This window comes from Poeciliopsis prolifica, unplaced genomic scaffold (assembly GCF_027474105.1).
Source record: "Poeciliopsis prolifica strain line A6 unplaced genomic scaffold, Auburn_PproV2 SCAFFOLD014, whole genome shotgun sequence".
Taxonomy (NCBI): Eukaryota; Metazoa; Chordata; class Actinopteri; order Cyprinodontiformes; family Poeciliidae; genus Poeciliopsis; species Poeciliopsis prolifica.
Genome location: NW_026562389.1, coordinates 2872947 through 2897473, shown reverse-complemented (window position 1 = coordinate 2897473; position 24527 = coordinate 2872947). Strand labels below are relative to the sequence as shown.

At 37.3% G+C, this 24527-nt stretch overlaps 1 protein-coding gene across 1 annotated transcript in view; it reads left to right on the top strand.

The window, feature by feature from the left end:
- fbxl17 (F-box and leucine-rich repeat protein 17) overlaps positions 1–24527 on the top strand; it is a 239412-nt gene that overhangs the window by 75597 nt on the left and 139288 nt on the right. The window contains exon 8 of the mRNA XM_055039391.1: positions 11501–11631. Coding sequence (XP_054895366.1) covers positions 11501–11631 — 131 coding nt within the window. The remainder of the gene's footprint in view (positions 1–11500; positions 11632–24527) is intronic.

The following is a 24527-nucleotide window of genomic DNA, read 5'->3' as shown; positions in this document are numbered from 1 at the left end:
TATTTTATTGTAACTCACTCTCTTCACATCGTTAAAAATGATCTAGGCTAGGTATTAACTCTATCTGGTTTTTTTCTCTGTTTTGATATACCTAATTGATAAGTATGCTTATGTATTTTTCCTGCTGTCCCAGTGAACAGTTTGCAGATGAATCTCACAGAAAGCGTAGGCCTACTGTTTCATAAACGACACACTTGGCTTCGGACATCGCAGTGACGAGTGTTTCAGCAGCGTGCTGAGCTGTGTGCAGGTCTCATTTACATGATTTTCTGTTGAGCCTCAGGTGATTTGATGTTTAGTCAGGATTCAAATTTGAGTCCATACTTTGAGGATCATTGCCTTTCGCCATTGTTTTTTTACTAGGAGGCGCAAAAAGGGGCAATTTGCGGGTGTGTAGATTTTTTTTTTGAGAATGTTGGCTTTAAATGGCAAAGAAGATAAAGACAGAAAATGCTAAGCTACGAAGAGTTGCTGTTAATATTTGACAAGTGAGTTTCTCTCTCAAAGGGAAAAGATTTTATTTGGAAGATGTTCCAAAGTAAATAACTGGACTGATATTTACGTATTTCTGTTTTCGAATAACCACATTTCCACTTTCGTCAAACATTTATTGAAATATTTAAAGTTTTATGTAGTTTTCCGAAACATTTTAATATTTGTTTCATTATTAGCCTGAAATGACAGTATAAATTGTTCATCCCTTCATAACATTTTCCAAATGGATCTGTCTTTTCTCACAACAGTCAATTTAGTTTATTTCTTAATTTCTTTTCTCATTTTCTAAAGAGACCCCAGACACATTACTTTTAGACGGACAGAAGAAAAGCTATCTATTATTTTTCCAGAAAGCATTTAAAATTTAAGCACAGATAAGTTCATAAGTTCAGTCTTCTGTTGTAATCACTTTTCTTTCTGTTATCCATCTCTCTGCCTACATCTCAGTCATTTTACCTCCTCCTTTTTCCATCTCTCTATAATCTCTGACAGCAATTATCTTGTTTGAGAGTTGATTCCTCCTCTCATTGATTCCCACCTGGTCCCATCATCTGTCAATTTAAAAATCATATTCTTGCTTTTAGAAATCGTTGCATTTCTGATGACTCCACGGACCTCCGTGTGGTTCCAGGACTGCGGCGCTCCTCTCTTGTTCGATTATTGTGCTCTCCCTCCCGACTTCTTTTCCTGGCTGATCACACTCTCTCTGATAATCTTCCCAACTCGCTCAATTTCTACTTCTGAATTAAAAAAAAAAAAAAAAAAGGTTGAGGAAACCATCTACTTTTATTTATTCTCTTCTGTGACGCCTTGTTTTTTTTATATTGATTTGTCCCGAGTCAGGATATGAAGAAATCAATTACAATTGTATTTTCTAAATAAAAGAGCTGGAGGTAGAAATTGGCGGCATGTTGTGACACGTTCGATGCAGTCAGCAGGGTTATGCGGTCTGTTTTACAGTGACTCCTCTGTCTCTGATGAGGATCACAACTCAATGTTTGTGCTGATAAATCATCTTTTGCTTAGTAACTAAACGACAAAACAATGTTTTCTCTTTTTCCAGCAAATAAACACTTCCCATAATAATTGTTAATTAAACACCTCGACATGAGATGAGAGAAACTGATGATTTTGAGGGCAAGAGTTTGTGGCCATCAGCATCTTACTGTAAACTTTTATTTATAGTTGGTTTTTAGATTGAAGCTCAGTGTTGGCTCCGAGCTTTCGACACAAATAACATTTTTATTGATGAGGTCTGTTATTTCCCAAGGCTGTGTTATTGATGGAAAACATCTTGAAGGGGGGCTTTGTGGGTGTCCTGGAAGCTTTAGTGATTCGGCGCTAGGTCTCAGCAGGTAATTTGAGAAATATGTATACTGTTATATATTGTACAAGTGTTTACAGTGGCTACCACACTGAAAATGTGTAGAAATATGCCTTCAAATAAATGTAACTTTTATTGCAGTAGCAGGATCTCATACTAAAAAAAAAAGAAGAAATTCTTGCACGATGTTAGAAATAAAAATATCAGCATAGGCCTAGTGCCACAATTATTGACACCCCAAACATTTTTATAGTTTCCTTTTCTATGGTTAAATAGAACTAATGGTGACCCTTATTCATCAGTATTTATACATAAAAAAAGGGCAGGGAGTTTAACCCGGGACCTACATGGAGGATTGTAGCCTCCATATGTGGTGTGCTTCACCACTGAAGCACTTGGCAACCCATCAATTACTTTTTAAGTTATTAGAGTGCCTGGAACATATTAATTGGTAATCATTGATTACCTGTTTCTATAAGATATAAGCATGATGTGACTGAAAGATGCACTGATGACCACTGGCGCCACTGAAGTCTTGACTTGCCACAGAGTCATTGTTCCCTCTTTGAGCTCTTGTGTTTCTTTTTCCAAGCTTCTGGTAGTTAAAGTTCTTGATGTTGCTTGGAATCACAGTGTCTATCACTTCTGTTCTCCTAGCCATCACAAATTTATCCGTCTGGATCTGGAAGTCCCACATCCTCATCATCGTCTACCATTCTTGGTGGTGTCTCCTAATTTGGGACCACCGGCCTACCTATCGCAGGTTTTCTGTTTCTCAGTCATGTTATGGATATGGGTATCAAGATCTTTCAACCAGTTTTGGTTGACTGGACTGTCTCATTTTTACCCAACCTGCATCTTGACCCCGGCCTGATGTTGTTGACCCCAGCTTATATTTGCTCTAGTGTACTTGGGGCTTTGTTCCTGTGCTGGGCCTGTGATTGGGCCTGTATTGCTCTTTCTAGCCATTGGCAGACCTCTTCGACATTAACTACTTCTTCAACCTGTTTGTTTGATGCACCATTCAGAGGCTTTTGCTTTGTCTGTTACTGAGCAGTGGACATGCATTCACAGATATTAGAGTTTCCTTTAAGCCTCTTGCATCTGTTTTACTTTCTTAGCTATTTTATTTTTTAGTAAAAACTTTGAAACCGATAAATGTGTACAGCTGTGTAATATTACACCTGAACACAGTGTACTACATAGACAGGTGGAAGAACAGTACAGTAAATTCTTATTTAGTTATATGTACGTGTTGCATATAAGGTTCAAGTCTTTCCACAGCCTGCTATTCACTTTTGTGTGTAAAGTATATGATTTATGTCTATAGGCAGTATATTACCAGCTTTGTTAATCTCATTCTGCAGCTGCCTTCAGTCTGCAGCTTCGAAAAGACGAGGAACACCCTGAGAGTTATGATGTAACTTTTATAAGCATTGCAACCTGTTTGTCTTTTTTGTGCAGCATTTTTTATTCTGTTTTCTACATTCATCTCTTTCCCTTGTACTCATGTGGGTTGTGTGTGTTATATATATATATATTTTGTGTGTGTGTTTCTTTCTCTCACACTCGTGCTCTCTCTCCTTCTGTCTCTCCATCTTCCTGTCAAGCTGCTCTTTTCTTCTGCTGGTGATTAAGCCCAAGGTCGGCTCTATCACAGCACCAGTGTTTGAGAGCTGCTCTCTGTGCCAGAGAGCCTTCATTCCTCCAGCTTTAGACGTCCCACCGACGGCCTCCTCTTCTCTTGTCATGCCTACCCATAATGCCCCTCCTCATACATCAGCCTATCACTGCCCTTAGACACTTTGGGCCGCTGAAGGGCTTTTGCTGTCTGTGCGAAAGTTCCCACCCTCGGGATGAGAGCCAAAGTTATAACAAATGGGGAGACTGTTGAAGAATGCGTCAGAGATGAAACGAGGTATATTTGGACACTGTAATAGCTGTGTGTTGCCTCTGTGATGTGCAGAGCTCGGATGTTTCTGGTCTTAATTTGGGGCCTTGTAGATTAATTCAGCTGTGCTGCTTCAGTGGTTTTGTTGTTCTTCTGGGGAGAAAAGTTGGGACCTTTTGATTAATGCACTACAAATTTGACAGAATTGGACCACGGCTAATACTTCATTCTCTCTTTGTGTGTTTATGAGCATATAAAACAGTCTGGTTCATGACAGCTAAGATATTTAATTTCATAACTAAAATCATATGCTCTATTTTTCCATGTACAGTATAATGTGCAGTGCTTGGTTCAGAACATTCAAAGCTCAAATTAGGCTCCAAACCAATAAAAACCACATACTGTCTCAAAAAAGAAACTATTTATACTTCCTAAAATTTTCCATGTTTTGTCATTTAACCACAGATTTGTGCATATTTTATTATTTTATATGATTAATCAACAGAAATTATTTCTTCATTGCAAAGTGAAAAGAAAGTTACAAATAAAAGTCTGAAAAATCACATTTGCAGCATTTGGAGTTAGTTCTAACTTGTCCATTTGTTATGCTTTGTTCATAATTTTCTTTTACTTGAGGCATTGCATGTTTGGAGAACTATTCCCTCTGGTTGCTGTGCTGATGGAATTTTTGCTTTTACTTTTTCACTTTCGGACATATGCCAATAAGATCGTTTTATTTTTACAACTGAAGCAGCTGATTAGCATCCAAAAGCTCAAACAACACCTGATCTTTGACCCCACATCCTGAAGAAGTTGTAAAGGAGGCAGGCTTCATGGATGCAGAGCAGAACGAAAGAGTAGCGAGGGGAGGAAGTTCAAACCATCTCTTCCATTGACCGTAATTGTCAAGGATCATATATCCAGCTCCAATGTCTCTCTTCCCAGCTGTGATTACCAGGGCTTGCCAACAACTGATGATGTCTTCCAGGATATGCTACTTTGGAAAATTGTCTGAGTTAACATCCGACTGTCATACAGCAACAGTCTTCAGTCAGAGACATCTTCACATTGGTTTCAAGACTGACTGCTACCCAGATCCTACCTGTCCACAGCATCGCTATCCACAACAACTCCTCGAAGATACGTGGATGATATAAACAATGACGACATTTAATTTCACTTTATAAAAGCAGATTACAGCCAGTATGTCCTCCTTCAGTAGGAGAATACACCCACACACACACACACACACCCACACACACACACACACACACACACACACACACACACACACACACACACACACACACACACACACACACACACACACACATATATACATACGTGCATATATATATATATATATATATATATATATATATATATATATATATATATATATATATATAATATTAAAAGTAAATTGGTCTATTACTTGCTGCCATTTCAGATATATTTGTAAAACCATTTCCAAATAATCTACTTCACAAATGTTCATTACTTTGTCAAATAAAATTGCAGGATATTAAAACTTTGAGGTGCACAAAATGTGAAAGAAGCTTAGCGGGTGTTTTCTGTTTTTAGTTGCCATGAATGGTGAAGTTGCCACCTTTGCTAACGCCTCTCTTGTGCTTCCGCCCCACGTTGGGAAAGTGGTGTCTGGCTTTGCTGCAGTCTGCTGGTCCCTTATCTCCTCAACCCCCTGAATGAAGCACAGAAAATACATAATCACAGTGCCCTGTGTCAAACTGATAACCCCCAACACCAACCAAGAAATATGTGTGTTGTGTGTATGTTTGTGCTCACATCTTACCCCGCGTACAAATGTATGGGGACACACATGTTGTGTCTCAGAAGTGGTGGAGTGGGGGCGACGGGGAGAGAAAGCGACAGAGGGGATTTGAAGAAAGAAAGGTAATGGGGTTGTGGAGGTCGCCAAATGAGTCTCAATTGTAATAATAATTTTCTTGACTGCTGTATGGAGGAGATTGGGGGATTTATGAATATAATGAGGAGAGGAGAGCCTAAGGATGATGTGTGTCTCATGCAAGAGTAATTGAAGAATAATTCATTTGGCTGTAAGACTTTTAACCCAGAGACAGACAGAGACAGAGAGGTTTTTTGACCTCTGGAGGGTGGGGATATCATGTCTCATTACTGGCCCAACTAGTGTCAGTGTGCCGTGACTGTCATCCTGCGCTGTTGTGGTGGTTCCTGCATGTCTTTTGTGGACGTTTGACTCAGTGCACCGAAAAAAGAAAAAAAAAAACACCATCTCTCTCTATCACCTTGAGCCTTTTCTCACCACCGAGTTTGTTATCGAGACCGGCACATGCAGGATTAGCGACTGAAGGAGATTACAAAAATAAAAGGGGAATAGAAATGGGGAAAAATCAGGGGTAGACAGTCGAAGGGCATGGAATAGATGGAGAGGAGCTACCCGTACATATATGAACGCACACACACGTGCACTGGTCTGCCTTCACATTATTACATTTTGCATTTTGTTGTTTTGCCCAGTCTTGCTTTAGATCCCTTTTTGCAGAAATAATATTGAGCATGGAACATGTCAATGTCTGTCTTAGAGAATATATTTCAAATTTCTGCATTCACATGATATTCACAGCTTTATTTTAAAACCAATTATTGAGTTTCCCTATCTGCGTGTTTGAAATTTCGCTTTGCTTTAAAAAAGAAGAAAAAAAAAATCTAATTTAACGTATACAAAGACATCCAAAGATGACTATTATGGTCTCGTATGGCTGGACTATATTATCCAAGTAGTTCATTGTTTAGTCCGTCAACATGTGTTGCAATAATACGTTTAGGATCTTGAGAAGGCACCATTACTCTTTAATAATGTGTTTCATGTTCAATACTTTGGCGACAAAGTATAACACCAGTTAAAGCTAAACCAGCTCATGTTGAACATACACTGATAGAGGGCAGGGTTGCTTTCTAAACACAGATGGTTGGATTAAAGATGCAGCTGCTTCTCTTCATGTGTTTAATACTTTTTCCTTGTGCAATTCAACTTTATTGCACATAACTACATTTATGATCTGATTTGTTTTGATTTCGTTGTATGGGTACATTTCTTGGGTTTTTGCCGGCATCTGGTTTAAATTTCATCTTAACGGCCTCATTAGAAATATATTTCCTTGAGGAAAACATTGACATGTTCAATACCATTTTAATTGTGTCTTCTAAGGCTTTTGCGTGTTCTTTTGTATGATTTCAGAGAGGAGAGCAGTCATGACATACCTTTTACCCTTCTGCCTGAACTGTCTTGCATGTTCCCTTTCTTTTTTTTTTTTCTTTTTTTTTTGGTAGGGGGGGTTGAGCATGCATGAGTGCGCACTTGTCCTCACCTAGTATCACCTCTGCCATTCGTCCCTCCGTTTTGGCCCCACCTCATCTTGTCTCATTCACACATTCAACAGATACGGACAACCGAGCAAACACCTCAAAGGCACTTTGTGACTTTGACTCCTTGCTGAGGACTTTAAATACACTTCAAAGCTTGCGGCTAAACTTTTATCTGTCTCCCTTATTCCTTCTAAACCAGTCTCTGGTCTATGACTCTCAAGGCTCTTACTCTTATTGAAAGGTTGTCTTGCATTTAAAAAAACCCCCGTACAAACATGTGTTGCTCCTTTGACAATTCGTAAGCTTACCCCAGACAAGCTGTTTTTTTTTTTTTTTTTTTTGTACTGACGAAACTCACATACTAAATCTTGAAATGGACGTATTTTTACTGCAGCAATAAAACAGCAGCTCATATTTTCCAAAACCAGCATGTTCACTGTTTATGAATAAAACAATGCTAGCTCTGTCTGTGCTTTTATAATCCCATGTAACTCCCTGTGAGCCGGAGACATTGACGCTGATGGACAGTTACAACCATGAACTCATGTTATTTTGTGCCAACGCTCAAATGTGTGACATCATATCCTTTGCACGGGGTCCAGTAAGACGTCCACTTCCTGCTTGGCGTCGTGTAAATATATGTAGTAATATCAGGGGTAGTAAAAAGTTGTCTGCATGGCAGAATACTAACAGGTGCACACGATGTGATTTACCCTTGTTGAGTGAAATCACATCGTTTCTAAATAAGCCATTTCAAATGCTACAAGCCACCTTGGCTTTGAAACAACCAGCTATTTTTTTAAATTTATTTTTCTTATTTTGTTTTTAATATTATTATTTGACCTTGGGTTCCTATTTGTTTTTGAAAGATGCAGAAAGTTAAAATAATCGAGACATCTCCCTGGATATATAAATCTGTAGATAAAAATAGATGGTACATTTGCGTTTTTCATTTGTTAAACTTGTATCTCAGATGAGATCTTTTTTTTTGTCAGATGTGAGGAGTTTGCCTTTTGGCTTATCTGTCATGTATTTGACTTTCATTGAATAGATTAGATGGAATGAAGCAATTCTAGTGTTTATCTAATTATTAAAATTTATGTCCAGGTTTTTAATTCTGACAAGTTAGAATTTTTTTTTCTTGTAATTCAATAATTATATATTTTTTGTCATAATCATCTAAATGTTAAACATGGCAAAAATAAATATTTTGATGGGCGGTTTTATTCAGATTCAGTAATCCTACTTCTTGAATACATTTATATATTTTCTATAAACTTACAAAAGAAGTATACTTATTCATTTTGTTTTATCTCAACAAAATGAATAAGTGTGACAAAAGAATTGTAACATTTATTTGGCAGTGTGTAAATAAATGTAGTAATACATTGGTATTTTTTTTCTATTTTATAAAAAAATTGTAAAAAATCTGACAAAATTATTTTTGTAAAACTGCAACCTTTTCATACTCTAGTATGAAAAAGTTGCATATATTTTTTTTAATTACTGAAGAGTTTGATAGTATTTATTTAATTGCTATTTTTTTGTGACACATTATGGATTTGCAGAAATTGGACTAAAATGTAGAATTTTAAGCAATTACACCTACACACATGTATATATTTCATTATTTCATGAAATACGGAGTTTACCTTTTCACACTTCAATTGATGTCTCTTCAGTCTGCAGATGTTAGCTTGTCTGCCCAGCATTCAGGAAGTCACTGTGCTCATTATTTGGAGTGTGTACGTGTAGCAGGAGGAGGGCGGCTGGTCCAAGAGCAGCTGGATTTTGCAGGTTTCACTGGTTTTATGAACGGCTTGAATAATGACCCCACTCTCACTGCCAACTCAGAGACGAAGAGACAAACTCTGCCTGGTTACAGGCTTCCACCAACAAGAGGAAAAACCTGCCCAAATCCTCTCCGCTCTCTTACTTTGTTTCTCCTTCACTTGTTCTCTCCCTCTCTTTTACTTTTTTATTTATCTTTGCTCAGTTTCTCACATTTTTATGCTTTCTTCTTCACATTATTTTTCTCTTTGTTAGAGCTTGTTTATTCTTAGTTTGCAAGGAAATTTCTCAGAACTGAATTTTAATTAAAAAAAAAAAAAGTAAATACGGCAAGCACATTTACTTGCCATATTTTTGGGAGTGTGTCAAATTGCTCTGACGCTGCTATTTGTAACTTTTAATTTCAGGGATTTTCAGCATATTTTCCTTTTGGCAGGCATTCTTAAATTGCGGTATTTATTTTCGTGCATTGGTTTTGCTCAGATGGATTTTACAAAGTTAGATTTGTGGCTGGGTGCCCTCTTGCTACCTCCTCCTTTCCCCATCTCCCAAATTTTTTTTTTTTCTCCAACCTAGCTACACACTCAGCCAATAAAAACTCTCTCAGGTTGGCCTGATTTCTCATTGGTTTCCCACATCAATGAAACACTTACTATTGGCTGTAGTAGAAATTCTTTTTCGGCAGAGATAAGCAGTTTTGAAGATTAAGTGAACAAATACTACTTTTGATGTGGAGGCTTTGAAAATTTATTCCAGGCAAACCGATCACAAATACTGAATGGACATGAAAACTCTTTGTAAAACAGGAAGCACGTGAGGAAGTGTGTAAAATCTTTCAACTGCATTCTCTTGGGTCTATTTCTATGAATATTTGTACAGCGAGAACCGTAATCTTTAATAATTACATAAAACCTCAAGGAAGAATTATTACGACTTATCTTTTGTTCCCCCCACACTCCTCCAAAGATGCTGAGCTCCCATTATCTGGATGTGAAGTCGTGTTTATGTCCCAACGAAATGAATAACGAGGGGAGTACATCCTGCTCAGCCCCCAAAATGAATAATTTAACACTTGGATTCAGTGGTGACCACCGGGGCACGAGGCAGTTTGTCCATATTTGTGGTGTTTGGTGCATTTTTTGTCCAAACCTCATTGTCTCTCTGAGTATATTCATTGATAACTAGTAAGCAGTTTCTGCTATTTATTGCAGTTGTCTGTTTTGCCGCTCCTTGACCCTTACATCTAGATTTTTTTTTAACCAATCTGTGCGTAGAAAAGCCTTTTGTTCATTTTATTCATGTTGTCACTAGAGTACAGGTGAGGATGTGCTGGATAAAAATTGTATTTCATGTTTATTTCATGCTTGAGCAGACATTTTATAACAAGAGGTGTGGATTCTACTTTCATAACAAGCTGCTGCGATATTTTTTTTCAAGCATTTTTAAGAAAGTTTTCTTCGGCTTAGCACAGCAGTTTGCGCACTTACAGTGTTTGTTTGCAGCTTGTATGTTTTTAACCTCAGTGAAGGCTGGGAAGAGTGTTTACATGTGTGCTTACTTCACATAGTGAGACTTGGTCCTTGTTCTCCCCATGTGTCCTCATGCTGGTCGGTATATGTCATGCCTATGGAGCCAACAACAGGGCTCAGTGATCTTAACACCAACTGTAAGCTTGTTTTCTCTTTAGCCTCGGACATGACATTTACCTTTATGCCTCCCTGGCGGCTTGCTTGAATATCATACCCCTCTTATCTTGCATCCCCTTGTGTGTGTGTGTGTGTGTGTGTAAGAGAGTTTAAGCTTGTATTTGTGTGTTTGCAGCTTTCTCCTGAATAGTTATGAGTCTGTATTTGAATCTGCACACCTGCGCTGTCTCTTAAAAAGCCTTTGGATTGTTAAGTGAGCAGAAACACTTGCTGAACATCGTGCCAAAAGGTTGAGATTTTAACTCGGGGATTAAGCTCAACCTTTTTTTTTTTTTTTTTTAATAAGGTATTCAGATTGGGAAGTGGGATTATTGGAAGTGGAAGGGATAAAAAGAAGATGAAAAGCGATTGCTCATTTTGGCTCAAACCCTTTGCACCAGGCGTGCGGGCGCGGAATAGTAAACAGTAACAATAAACAATTTTGTAAGGCAAGGCAACTTTATTTATGTAGCACTTTTCAGCCAAAGACAATTCAAAGTGCTTGTACAAGAGAGTTAAAAACAACATACAAGAAGATAGTAATTAAAAATAATAATAAAATAAAAAAAAATAATAACAACAAATAATAAAAGATGAAGCAGATTAAAAATAAACAAAGTAAACATTCAGTTTTAAAAATTTGAGAATAGGCAACTCCAAATAAGAAGGTTTTTAACAAACAAGTGAGCACTTATCTCATTTGTTTGTGTTTGTGCTCTGTGTTTGTTTTGCTGTATTTGATGCAGCATTTGGTAGAAGACACAGAAAGAAAATTCACTTTGTATCTACTGATGTAGCTCAGCAGAAATGTTGCATGCTTCTATTGCTTTTTCTCTAAGACTTATCAAAGTAATGACGGACAAGTCCATTGTTTAGTTAAGGTTCGATGTTTACGTTAATCAAGGATCATTTGTGATGACATGAACTGTGTGTCATCTCTTATAGCTGCAAAACCTGAGTGTCCTGGATCTGCGGCACATCTCAGAACTGAACAATGAGACGGTGATGGAAGTGGTGAGAAAGTGTCGGAAGCTCAGCTCCCTAAACCTGTGCCTCAACTGGAGCATCAATGACAGGTAGGTGATGTGCATTTTCGGATCAAAAGATTCAGTGTAACTCAGCAGATTCAACAATGTCAGTTCACCTCAATTTGATTTCTTTCAGATGAATTTAATTCATTGTTCAGTATAAAGTTAATCCATTCTATTCTTAAAAACCTGCTCAGTTCTCTTGTGTCCTGTACAAATCAAATCGATGTGATTCAGTTCAATTTCATCCCATTGCATTCATTTGCATTTCCTTCAGTTTGTTTCTGTTTAATTAAATTTAATGCAGTTCTTCAGTACGCTTTTTCAAATCACTAGTTTATTACAAATCATTTTGATGTAGTTCAATTCATTTGAATTCCTCTGAGTATTTTTAAATTTTCTTTTTTAGTCATTTAACTTTTTTCAAATCCCATTTAACTCGGTTCTAAATGTTTTAGTTTAATAAAGTTCAATTGGGTTCAGTTAAATTAATTGCCACCCAAGTCAGACCATAAACAATATTTATTTGATTTGAGTATCAATGGCAGAAAATATATTCTTTTTATGCAGAGGATCAATGCAAATAAATATTTAATTTAGTTAATCTCAGCTCACTTAGCTCTACTCTTCTCATTAACTCAATTTATTTTAAATAAACAATTCATATCCAATCAGATATGAACCTATTTACGTTTAAATTAATTTAGTTCATTGAGTTTGATCCAAACTAATTCAGTTTAGTCCAGTTCCTTTCACATTTAAAGCCAATCACTTATCGTCTCATTCAGCCTACACATAATCTACCATCTAATACATACTGACATACTAAAAGCATTAATTTGAAGAAATCATGATATACATATGGTATGATGTTAAAACATTTACATGTGGTAGAGCAGTAGTTAATCAAATAGAATGCTTGCATATTTGTTGACAAATGATATTGATGTTCGATTAAATTCACACAACGATGAATGGATGAGATTTGGACGCAAACCTTACAAATATTTCAGTTTCACTTTTATGTGCACCATGAAAAACTTTCTGTATTTTTCACAGAAAAAAAATGCCTTAAAACAGCTTAAAAATTATGGATCAACTAAAAATGTACTCACTTTGTTAAAAACGTAATAATATTTTGTGTCTTTTTTTTGTGGTTGTACTTTGTGCTTGTTCCTCTTCCTTCTTTTCTTGTTTTTTTTTCTTCTCTCATTTTGGAGGAGAGTCGGCACTGTGCTTGACAGCAAGAGTAAACCTTCTCCTTTTTTATTTATTAGCTGGTGTTTTATTCATACATTTCTATTTAATCTATCGATTTACAGCTAAGGCTTTGGCTGCTGACTGTATTCCCATTTTAGCCCCACAGTGTGAACACAATATTGGATGTACCCAGTGCGTAACAACGGGTGTGTATGAATGTGTGCGTGTGCATGAGTGCAATCCTTCATGTATTATTGAATGTCCAGTCAGTGTTTGGTGGGAATGTTATGGCAAAACCTTACATGTCCCTTATAAATGTTTGAAATGCTTAGTTTGGTAAAACTTATGAAAAAAATACAAATTTGTATTTTCAGTTTTTCAGTGTTCAAACTTTATTTTAAAGTTTTATTTTTTAGGCCATTTTGATTCCTTCATTTATTCAAATTTTAATTTATTGCACTCATGAAGGAGATGAGTGCAGCCGGGATTTTAAAATTAATTAAATTGAAAATGGAATGTGTGGTGCAGTTTCTGTTGACTGCTACGACAGCTTTCAGTGGGTATGATGTATTCTGGATAAATTAGCACAACTAGTAAACACAGTGCTAAAGACTACCTCTAATATGGAGGACCTGAAAAATCTATCAGACAAAGCAAATTTATTCCTTCTTCTTCATCATTTTATTTACTTTTTCAGTGTTGAGGCCAGAGTTTGTAGTAGCCTTTTACTGGATTGCCTTTATAGCACATTTTTGTACAATTCAATCAAGAGGTACTTTTTCAAATGAACTTTTGACCTGACAATTTGTTGCTGAAGAGTCCACTTGGCAATAACAAAAATAAATAAATAAATCCAATCTATACCGGGAAAAAGACTGTATTAATATAGAATCAACATTGGGATGTTGTTGCTGAATGAGAAAGATTCAACATTTTCAGTATCAGTTTAAAATGAACACAGAGAAAAGATGAACTGTCAAAGAAACAGATGGCATGACTAGAAAAAAAAAGAACATTATGTTGAAATATTAAATCAGTTTATCAAGACATTTTCAAGGACTTAATATGCAAATTGGTCTTCTAAATGGACACTGCCATAAAGTTAGTTACACAATAGATTAAAGCCAATGCTTTAACAAAGTCAGTGTTTTGGAGTGTTTATGACTATCATAAAGCCCAAATCTCATTCTTGTTTGTATCCTGACCTGAAAAATGAGACAGACATCAAACCTGACTCAGCTGCACCAGTCCTTTCAAAATGAATGCACCAAAATCCCATTAAACTGGTGTCAAAAGCCTGTGGAACTATTTTTCATATAGTTGAAGTCATACAGTTTAAATGGCAATTCCATAGAACACCAAGGAAATGTGTTTTAACCTTTAACTTTCAAAAAAGTTTTGTTAAAACTTCTTCCACTCAATTATTCTGTCATGATCTAAAGCAGAAAACAGTCTGTCTGGTTTAAAGTTGGGCAAGAAAAAAAAGCGATTTATGCTGCACATGTCAATATTTGGTTTCAAATATCTTTGCGTGGGCTTTGACAAGGTGTCATATGGACATCATGAAAAGTACAGAACAGAAAAAGACACGGATGCAACTTCACCAAACCGTTCAAGACATCACGGATGAAATTTCCTTTAAGGTCTTTTAGTGATGTGCAAACTGTCAGTGTGTCTTACAAAGAGAGATGACGAGACACTCGAAACTGGTTTATTTGCCTCAAAGTTTAAAAGGTCATGAGTTCATCAGGATCACTACTATTTGTAACCAACACACACGCAATTGACACACACATACACACTGAAGCTGCTTGCTTGTTGTCAGTAAAGATGAGAATGACTCAACCCTGGTTCACATTAGCTCTCAGAGGGTAGAGCTGGGTCAGCCTGTGTCTGTTTCAAACTGATGGCAGTGTGCTGCAAACAGGTAAACAGGCAGAGGAAATGACCCCTTATTTCCAAGACCAATTTGTCCCCCAACTAGAAGCTATTGAAGATATAGAGCTCGGTGGGAGGTAAAGCACATCAGCCATTTCTTCCCTTTTCCTTCAGCCCTTATTTAAACAGTAAAATAAATAAATAAATGTGGTGTCCTCTGAGGGCAACCCTTGTCTCAACAATAGCAGAAAGCAGCATCCCAAAGTATGAAAGCGAGACATAATGATCAAACACCAACTTCCTATCGTCACAGTACAATGGGTAGGCTGGTGGCAGTGGGACGCCCAATTTTTTTGGTCACTGTCATTTCTTGGGGAGAGAAGAAGCGCTGTTCTGCAGGTGGGCAGTGATGGTGTTGTTATTTCTCTGTTTCTTCTTCCAGAGATGATGAGACTCCAAAGTGGGATTGTGTTTTTCAAATCTCATATTGTTCTGAAAATGGGGAGCGATTCATGAGCAGAGGGTAATGGGAGACCAAATGCCTGTGTGGGCTTTTCAGAAACTCACTGAAACAAAGTTGAATAGTTTTACCCTGAAGTGTTTGGAATCTCTCCTACTGTGTCCACCGATGTAAGACACACCTTTCCTTGTGCACAGTAACAATATACCATCATTACTGTTATAATTTGTTCCAATCCAGATTAAGATTCAAAAAGCTGGAAGGCTTTAAAAAACTCTAAAGTGGATGTAGTGAACGTGAAGAGGACCAGATTTTGTTTGACTCCTTGGTCAAACATATTGTCTATGTTCGTATAAATGCAAATCACTAATTATCTCAAAGATTTTTAGAAAATATCTGTGCAACATCTGTTTTTTTTTTTTTTAATAAAACAGGTAGTTTTTGGTGTGGTTTTTAAAAATAAATTGCATTCCCTTAAAACCATCCTGCTCTATCTGTCCAGTGACATTTTGATAGCAGCAGACTGAAGAATCCAGAGTTCTAGTTTAGTTAGACATAATCTGTCTTTAACTCTGTTGACCATCTGGATCACCTTGAAGTGATTCTTAGGTTTCAAGCAGATCCTTAACTGACTGTTTTCATCAACCGTATCGTCAGTTCCTGCATCCCATCATGATGAGTTCATCAGGGATCTGCTTTAATGCAATCCTGTTTTAACTAAAGCTTATTGGTAAGTCACATTTTGGCAGCACGCAATTTGAGATGTTTTAAATTATAAAAACATGAAACAACCAACCATCAACAAACATTACATTTTCTCAAATATCATCACGGGAAACCACGAGCTTCTGCTTCGCGTTCTGTCAGGACTCTTGGTCGTGCCTCTCTTGTCCCGATCAGCTACCAGACAAGCGTTTCACACGAGTGCCGTCTGCCAAGAGGAGGATGGAAGGCGATTGGATGTTCAGCTGTCCCTCAGTAGGAGTTCAGAATCAGTTTGAAACACTATCTTCCTTAAGATTAAATAAGATTTTGCTGAATAAAAGTCCAACCAAATTATGAACGAATGGATCAAACTTGTTTGTACACATGATTGGGCACAGCTTCTGGTTAATCAGGTTGGCTGGTCTGTGACTACATCGTTGGGTCAGTCTCTCTGGCTTACACTTTTGTGTTTTCTGTCTTCTTTCATCACTTCAATACACCTGACCTCTCAGAAATACAGCAAAGACTTTTATGCCTCATATGCATTAGTTAGCTCTTTGGAAAAATGTTTTTTTGAAACCGTTGTTTACTTTTTCTGTTCTCAGTGTAGTTCTAAAACCTGTCAAATAATAAATGCACAACTATCTGCTGATGTACAACATTTTCAAGTATTTTGAACAGACGTTTTGAACAGACGTTCAAAATTGGTCTGATTGGTCTGTTACTGTCCAGTAAAGTCAAAATAGCTATTTTTAAGCAAAGATGTCAGACCTGAACATGTTTGAGAGGAGTAGGGGAAAGATTTATGTCCATTCTCTCTCTGATTATATGTGGGTTTGTGTGCAGGCTTTGGTCAGATTGCCTTGCAGTATTTCCTGAAACCAAATTCATGGATTAAGTGAGTCATTTTATTTCATGAGGTCTCTATTGTTGGAGGCTGGGTATTTCCCAAAAACTTAGACGGTCTCAGCCCTCTTACTCCCTTCCCCTGTTTATTCATTTGTCTTTCTGCCAGCTTCATTCAAACACAGGGAAATCAATATTCATCTATTTTACCTCCTTTGCATTTACTTGAGGCCAACATTTGCTGCATATCTCCATCACTTACTGTTCGAGCATCACAAATCAGCGCTCAAATTGGCTGTTTTACATTTTTGTCCCCTCCTATGGAAATCAAACTAGATGAAGGATTACGGAAACACTTTCCCCCATGACTTGGGGAAGGTTATAAAGGAAGAAATAATTGGGGAAGTATGCTCCCAGAAGCAAACCTTTCCAGAAACATTTTAACATTCGCAGGTGTTTGCACTGGAAATGCTTTCCAAATATCCTCTGCTCCTGCCAATTGGCAGAAGTGTTAAACCTTCAAATCAGATGCTAATGTGATAAATCAGTGTGATCAATGATGTGTCAGATGATCTTTTGTTTCTCTTTTTTGCATAATTTTGCTCTAGCGATCACATTTTATACATCATCATTTGAATGTTTTATAATATTGAAAGGAGCTTCAATGCAGGGAAAAGCATTTCTTGTTTGAAATTATTGAGTTGGAGTTCAATTGACACCAAAGTGAAATGATGATGTTATTGTCAGTCAGTATTTTGAATGTATGTTTGATTTATTACATATTGCATCAATTAACTCCCATAACAAAGAAACAGTATGACTGTAAATACCCTGTTTGTTCTGTTTTGCTGTAAATGGTTGGGCAAAAAAGAGAAGTCATTACTATGATTACAATCTTAATATGACTTTAGAAATGTCAAACTTTATGTCCAACAGTTGACATAAAGTACATATAGTCTTTCTATATTTACTTCTAACAACGACTCATGGATTTGCATCTGAGTATAGAGTTGACATGAAATAAGAGGTCCAATTTACTTTCAGTATATTTGTTTCGGATGTTTTATTGTTTTTATTAAAATTACTACCATAACAAACTTACACTAAATACAAATGGTAGTAGGAGCGAAATAATACATCCATAGTAATTTTTTTTTCTGGTAAATTAAGATCAAGATATCAGAATTTCTGAATATTAAGGTGTAGCCTGTAAAGAAACACATATAGCAGAACATCTGTGCCAATCTTTTAATCTTTTTTGTACAATTTTTTGTTACTTAACCATTTCTTAACAAAGACTCAAAGTACTTAATTATCTAACGGGAACCGAGAGTGTTTCATTATTAAATGTTCACACTTCTCAGGCTCCCTGGAAAGGTTTAGTTGTCGGGCTACTTGTGTTTTATGGGTCAGGAGGAGGCTTTTGCTCCCAAGGTATTTAGTGGGTTACTGCTGCAGGAGTATGGGGTGCTTTAAGTCCTCTGTAAAGCTCTCTGGTCCTTTTGTAACTGAAGCAAAATCTATCTGCATTCTCCATTATTGTGGGTAGACTCTGCTGGGGCAAATCCTTGTTCTGGATTCTGTTTGCAAAAGTTGTGAACGGTACCTGAAGGCATAGTTGCGAGAGGAAGGTGTCTGGTTTGGGAACACCATGGTCTCATCTTTGCAAATAGTGTATTTTTGTTGGCATTTTCAGGCCTGGATCTTCAGCATGCACTGAGGTGGTTTGCAGCCAACTGTGAAAGGGCTGGGATGAAAATAATTCCCTCTAAGTTTATGGCGATGGTTCTCAACAGAATATATATTTACTGCTCCCTCCCACTTGGGAAGTGGTCTCTACTTCAAGAAAAGAGTTCAGCTGTCTTAGTGCGATGGGCACAAGTGAGTCTGGTAGATGGCTAGACAAATTTGGGTTATGTGTACAAATGCTGGAGCTGCCCCAAGTGTTTTGCGGTGTAGAATGAGCTGAGCCAAAAAGCAGCGCTCTAGATTTTTCTGTTTGTCTTGCGAAGTTTTCAAAAACCTTTGCACATTTGCTTAATTAAGGAGATGTGAGTCAGCTGGGTCCTTTACTTGTATTTTAAGAAGAATAATGGTAGGAAATACACATTCAGAAACAAGGACCAGTTCCAGACAGGAAAAGGTAATGCACTAGCTGTCAGTCTCAGTTTTATATTTTAGTTTTTACATCAACAAGATTACGATGGCACATTCGTCCATAATTATTTCCTGACCTAAATAGATACATCACTGACTTTTGTTCCTCAACAGTCTATGTTCTAACTCTCATTTATGGTTATGAGATACACATCACAATCACAAAAACTAGATTCTGAATAGAGGTGGCTGTTAAGGTGGTGTGGTCATCCAATCAGGAAGCCTACTGGCTACCTGCTGTTGCGCTTTTTTGGCGACATTTAGAGAAGCAGCACTCTCTAATTGTCATATTTATATTTATGATGCAAAACAATGATGTACAATAACAACTGGCAGGATTTCTTTTATAGAATATATCACTGTGTCTCTGCTTTGGGAGCTCAACAAGTTGTAATGTTTTACAATCTTAAACCGTCACATCCCCCACCACTATTCGAAACTATGTCATTTAATAAGCTGCCTAATTTGTTCAATCAGAGTTTATTAATTCCACCCACCCTTCATTATTTCCACCCACCTTTGAGATTCAGGTTGAATAGTTTCAGCAGCATTCAACCTCCCTTACTGATGGCTCCAACATCTGGTGCTGAGCTGCCTCTGTTTCATCTATTTAAATTACAAAAGGGAAACAGTCACATCCTAATGGAAATGTCCTTTTAAGAATCATAATCACAATATATTTCTCCAGGTTCTTGATGCCACTGAATTTCTGACACAACTCTGAAACCACAAACTCCCTTTGTGATTATGTGTGTGCAAAGAAAAAAACATTAGTTTCATGAGTTAGCACCTTCTAAAAACGTACAGTTAGGTTTGTAGGTCAGGATTGTAGTTGCACATGAGAACTGATATAGGCCTAGGGTTAAGGCGAGTGACATTTCTCCTTGATAAGGCACAGTTAACTCTTTTGAAACATATATAATGTATGTGGTAAATCTCAAACATGAGATTATTTGAAGGGTTTACATCTGATTTCAAAGCCTCAGCTTGGTACTACACTCAGATTTCCTCTCACAAACTATTTCAGGTTATCTCCCTCTCTTTGGGTTTTGTCAGATTTGTCTCAAAATGTCACGGAAAATGTCAGCGTAGCCTGAATGAGACATTTGTCCTTGTCTTGTTTCTTTACCACCTGTCTGTCCTGATTTGAGGAGGGCTGCTGTGGAGCCTTCTCTTGTGCTTGTCACTTTTCTTTTCTTTCTGCCTGTATTTTCACACATCCTGCACAGAACATTTTTTTTTAATTCTCTTCCGGCTGGGATTTGAGCCCCCGAGTTCTCACTGTATTTGTATGATTTGTAAATTAGCAACCCAGGCTTTTCTTTTATTTACTCAGCCTTGCTGTGTTGGAGCAGATTGGCTGTCAGCAAAGATCAGAGTCCTGCTTAGCAGAGTGAATACACAAGTAGAACCAGTGTTGCCCAGTTGTCAAACATGATGTGAAGAAAAGGTCCAGGAAAAAAAACCTTGAGGACTAATGGAGACAGAGTGATTAGGCACGGCAGATGAACCTGTATGCATGCAGCATATTTACTCTTCATCTCTTTCTCAGTTACACCTTTCATTTCAGATTCTCGACTCTTTGCTTTGCCTCTCTTTCACACTTCGGCTACCCTCTCTGTTTATTCTTCTTTTCCGTCATGCGCACAAAGACGGAGGCGATTGTTTCTGGCAGGTTGCTTGTGAAAGTGTGCTGTGATAAACATGCTGCCGTGGTTATTAATTTTGAGTAATGGCGGCGTCAGACTTGGGTGCCTTGATAAGTATCAGAGACGGAGAAACGTTTGTGCCACAGCACAGACACACAATGAAGGCAAACAGCTGGTGCTTATAGACTGCTGCACAGATCTGAAGTCAAGTTCCACTTCTCTGCCTGGACTCCCTGAAATAAAATCCTTGTGGAAGTAAAATATACTACAGCAAATCAGTTCCATGAATGACCATCAATACTAGTCCAGAAAAAGTGTTTAGAATAATATTGTTTTCTATTATTGTAGTATAATCTCACATTGCAAAAATGTTTTGTCAAATTCAGCATTTTATTTGTTTATATATTTCTAGTAGGGAAGTAAATCACATATTAAGAAAAACATTTATTTTTAACCTGCTCTGAAATGTCACACATTTTGATACATGTGGTATTTCTCTTTGAGTAAAGTTTTTAAAAACTTGAAACCATGACTTTTTGTTTTTCTGGACTATGAATCACATAGTGGCCATTTTCTCTTGGCTGCTCTTCAAAATGTGAGTTGTGTGATTAGCGTGCCATTATTTCTGTAAATCAAAAGGTTTCAGTAAAGATGCACTGTTCCTGACAAGCATTGAGCAATTAATAAACATAGATTGTTTTGTTTTGCACTACAGTGTACAGAAAAGATTTCCCAGTTAAGCAGTATTATGTGCTAATAAGAACAAAAATATTACAGATTTCATGTTTTTAAGTGACACAGCAAAAGATATTTTAGATATTGTTGCTAACAGACAGCTGTTTAGTTCCTCTGTGTAAATCATATATGTCAGTCTATGTCAGTCTCCTTAATGAAGTTTTTTTTTTTTAAAGATTTTTCACTCTTAATAAAAATTTAACCTGCTATTATACATTTTATATATATATGGCGACATTTATCTCTAAATGTCCCTTTTGTAATTTAAATAGATATATATATTTTCTGGCATATTCCACTGTGACTCATCAAAATTTATTACTTGGGAACCCTGGGTATCTTACAGCTGTTGAACCAAATGTCTGTGTGAAATGATCTTTTATGAGTCATTAGTCTGACACTGAAATGTCGCTAAAAATCTATGTTAACCAAATTATTGAAGTGCAACACTAAGACTATTGGTCTTATTTGATACTCTCTGCCAGGCATGGAAAAGTACTGCATCAGTTATGCAGAAGAAAAGCCGAGTAGTTCATTTTTAATGCAAGATGTCTGCTGGCTGAGGGTCTTTAAGATGAGGGTTATATTCCCCACCCCTATTTTTTAGTGTGCATGTTTCTTTTTGTTAGGGAATGAAGGTCATTTTATTTTCACTTTTTGATTTAATCAGTTTTTTTCTACTCCCATTTTATTATTATGAACCTTTATAATTTTGTACCCATGAATTAAATTGACTGAAGCCAAAACATTGTTGGCATTTCTATCTAAATATGTGTCATCCAAATTTGCCCTTTGTTTTATTTTGTGCTCTTGCCCAGGCAGCGCCACTGCCTCTTCCTCGCCCAGAGATGTTCCTGTATTGTTGCCATGCATGTGTGTACTCAGCAGCTGAGTGTCTGGGTCATTTACAGTGATCCGAGTCACTCACAATAACCAGCTATGTAATGTAATCATGCAGAAATGGTCTCATAAAGTGCTCTACCGGCCAGAAACCAAAGCAGTTTCTGGCCGGAGGCTTTCCGATGTTCTTCAGAGGAGAGGGCAAAATTCTTCTATTTAACTCGTCAGCTTTACAAATTACTTGTAGAGCTCAGTTCTTTACCTTCCTTCCTTAAGAGTTTTTGTTCATTGTGCATTTAATTGTCCTCCTAAGAAACGCTTGGTTAAACTGGGCACAAAATGATGCAAATGGGATATTAAATTGAGTCTGACACAGTTATGCAGATGTAAAAAGTTCAGTGTGTGAGTAATTCTCCTTTTTAGCAAGCCAAATTGGCTTTGGGTTTGTGGAAGCGTTTCTGTTTTTCTGGTCCAGATTGCTGTGTCCGACTTTGTTTTGTGAATATGTTTGGCTTACAGGTGGTACACAGCAGGGGCTCTGGCTTATTATGGTAATCCATACTGTGGGGTCAGACAACGGCCAGTATGATCTAAATGGTAAAGAGACCACGGGGCTTGGCTGCCCTTGTTGCACCATGCTAGAGAGCTGGCGTTTAGCCTCTATTTGAGGACCAGAACTGTAATTTTCATTTTTTTATTTCTTTTTTTTTTTGTGTCTTTTTGAATAAAACAAAGGCAATATTCTATTATATGCTTATTTCTTTATCATCAAATGAACACATGTCCTCATGGCCTTGTTCCACCTCACTACCTCTTTCTATAATAGTCTTCTATTATTTTCTTGTGTAGCTGTGCTTCCCCTCTTTCCTTCCTGTCCCCACTTCCCTCCTTGTCTTCCCTCCCCGAGCATTGCCCCCACTCGCCATGTTGCTCTGATTTGTGTGATCTGCCTCCTTCTTACCCACAGCACATCCGCCCGCCCCACAAATGAGAGCAAAGGGGAGAACACGACTCAGGGCCCAAGGAGCAGGGTGTAATGAAGCCTGCCGTAATGAATTTACTGCTTTCCATTGAGCTGCACCGTCCCATGTGACGGACCGGCACCTCGGCCATTGTGTCGGAGGCCTGCCTCTGCTCCGCTACCTGTTTGTCTGACACCTTTGTAATTAGCCACTGCTATTCAGGAGAGTAATTGCGTATTAAAGGAGCGTTCTGTGACGGAAGTCTCTAAAGTGAACATTTTTATGCAAATGTTCGAAATCGGGCTTAGATTAAGAAAATTACTAAAGGTTTTTTAACGTGTGGAGAAACAGAAGAAAGGCACTTTCTACCAAATAAGAAGAAAAGAAAGTGAGGGTATCACAGCATACTAAATAGATGAAGGGGACTCAGTGTCTGCTCTGATTTGTTTGGTGGAATATATGTCTCTAGGGGTGAAGCTTTCTACTGTGTGGCTGATTTGCTTTTTTAAATTGGTATTTTAAGCAGTGCTCTGTGGTGGGACTTTAATAACAAAGTAAATTGGAGTTATTACTTGCTTCTGTTACTCACCTGGTTTATAGCAGATGCTCTTTGGGACAAATAGTGCATTAATTGATCTTTTTCTCAACTGTGTAGCACCTTTCAAATGTGTCGACTCCCCCAAATATTCTTAAGTAAATGTATATTTCATTTAATTGTTTAATACTGGAACATATAAACTGAAATGCTTCGCCAGACACAAAATCAGTTTTTGCCATTAGTCTCCAGACTTAAATCGTGTAAAACCTATGGGGGAACCTGAGGAGAATAATATGATTTTGGACGATCGGGAGCAATGGTGTCCAACCACAAAAACTGTATATTTTGAAAAGAAAAATTTGTTTTATGAAACATATCTTTATTTTTTACTAAGGTTTTTTGCACCAACATCCTGTTCTGTCAGGTCAAATTTGATCACTATTGAGTTGCAATTGAGGTTGCACAAAATCTTTACAATTGCTGCAAATGGGCTGCACTTAAGAAACACCTGATCTACAGTGATATTGAAAGAGAAATGCTTAAAGTGTTCTCGCTCTCTAAGCTCCAACGACATCAAATGCAATAAGAAAAGATTCTTCTATAGGTGGCGCTCCTGTTCCCAAAAGGAGATTGTACAGAGGATTGTGAGTGTTTTGCCGGCACTTGTGACATTTCTTACTTACAAAGTTACAGTGAATTCTTCATGTAAAACTTTCCTCGTTTTGACAGCCTATTTAATTTATGCGGTGGGAGATTATGCTACAGGCATAATGGCTATGTTTATTATTTACAAAAAGTGCTGATAATTATGGTGGGTAATACATTCTGCTTTTAACTAGTCTTTCAATGAGATCTTGAACTCAATATCTTGCTGCATTGTTTACTGAGACCAGGCAAATGTCCCTTTTTAATGAGAAAAGTTTAATTATTTGTTAAAGAAATGCATGCTTTCAGGTTTCCACAACACGAGTTCA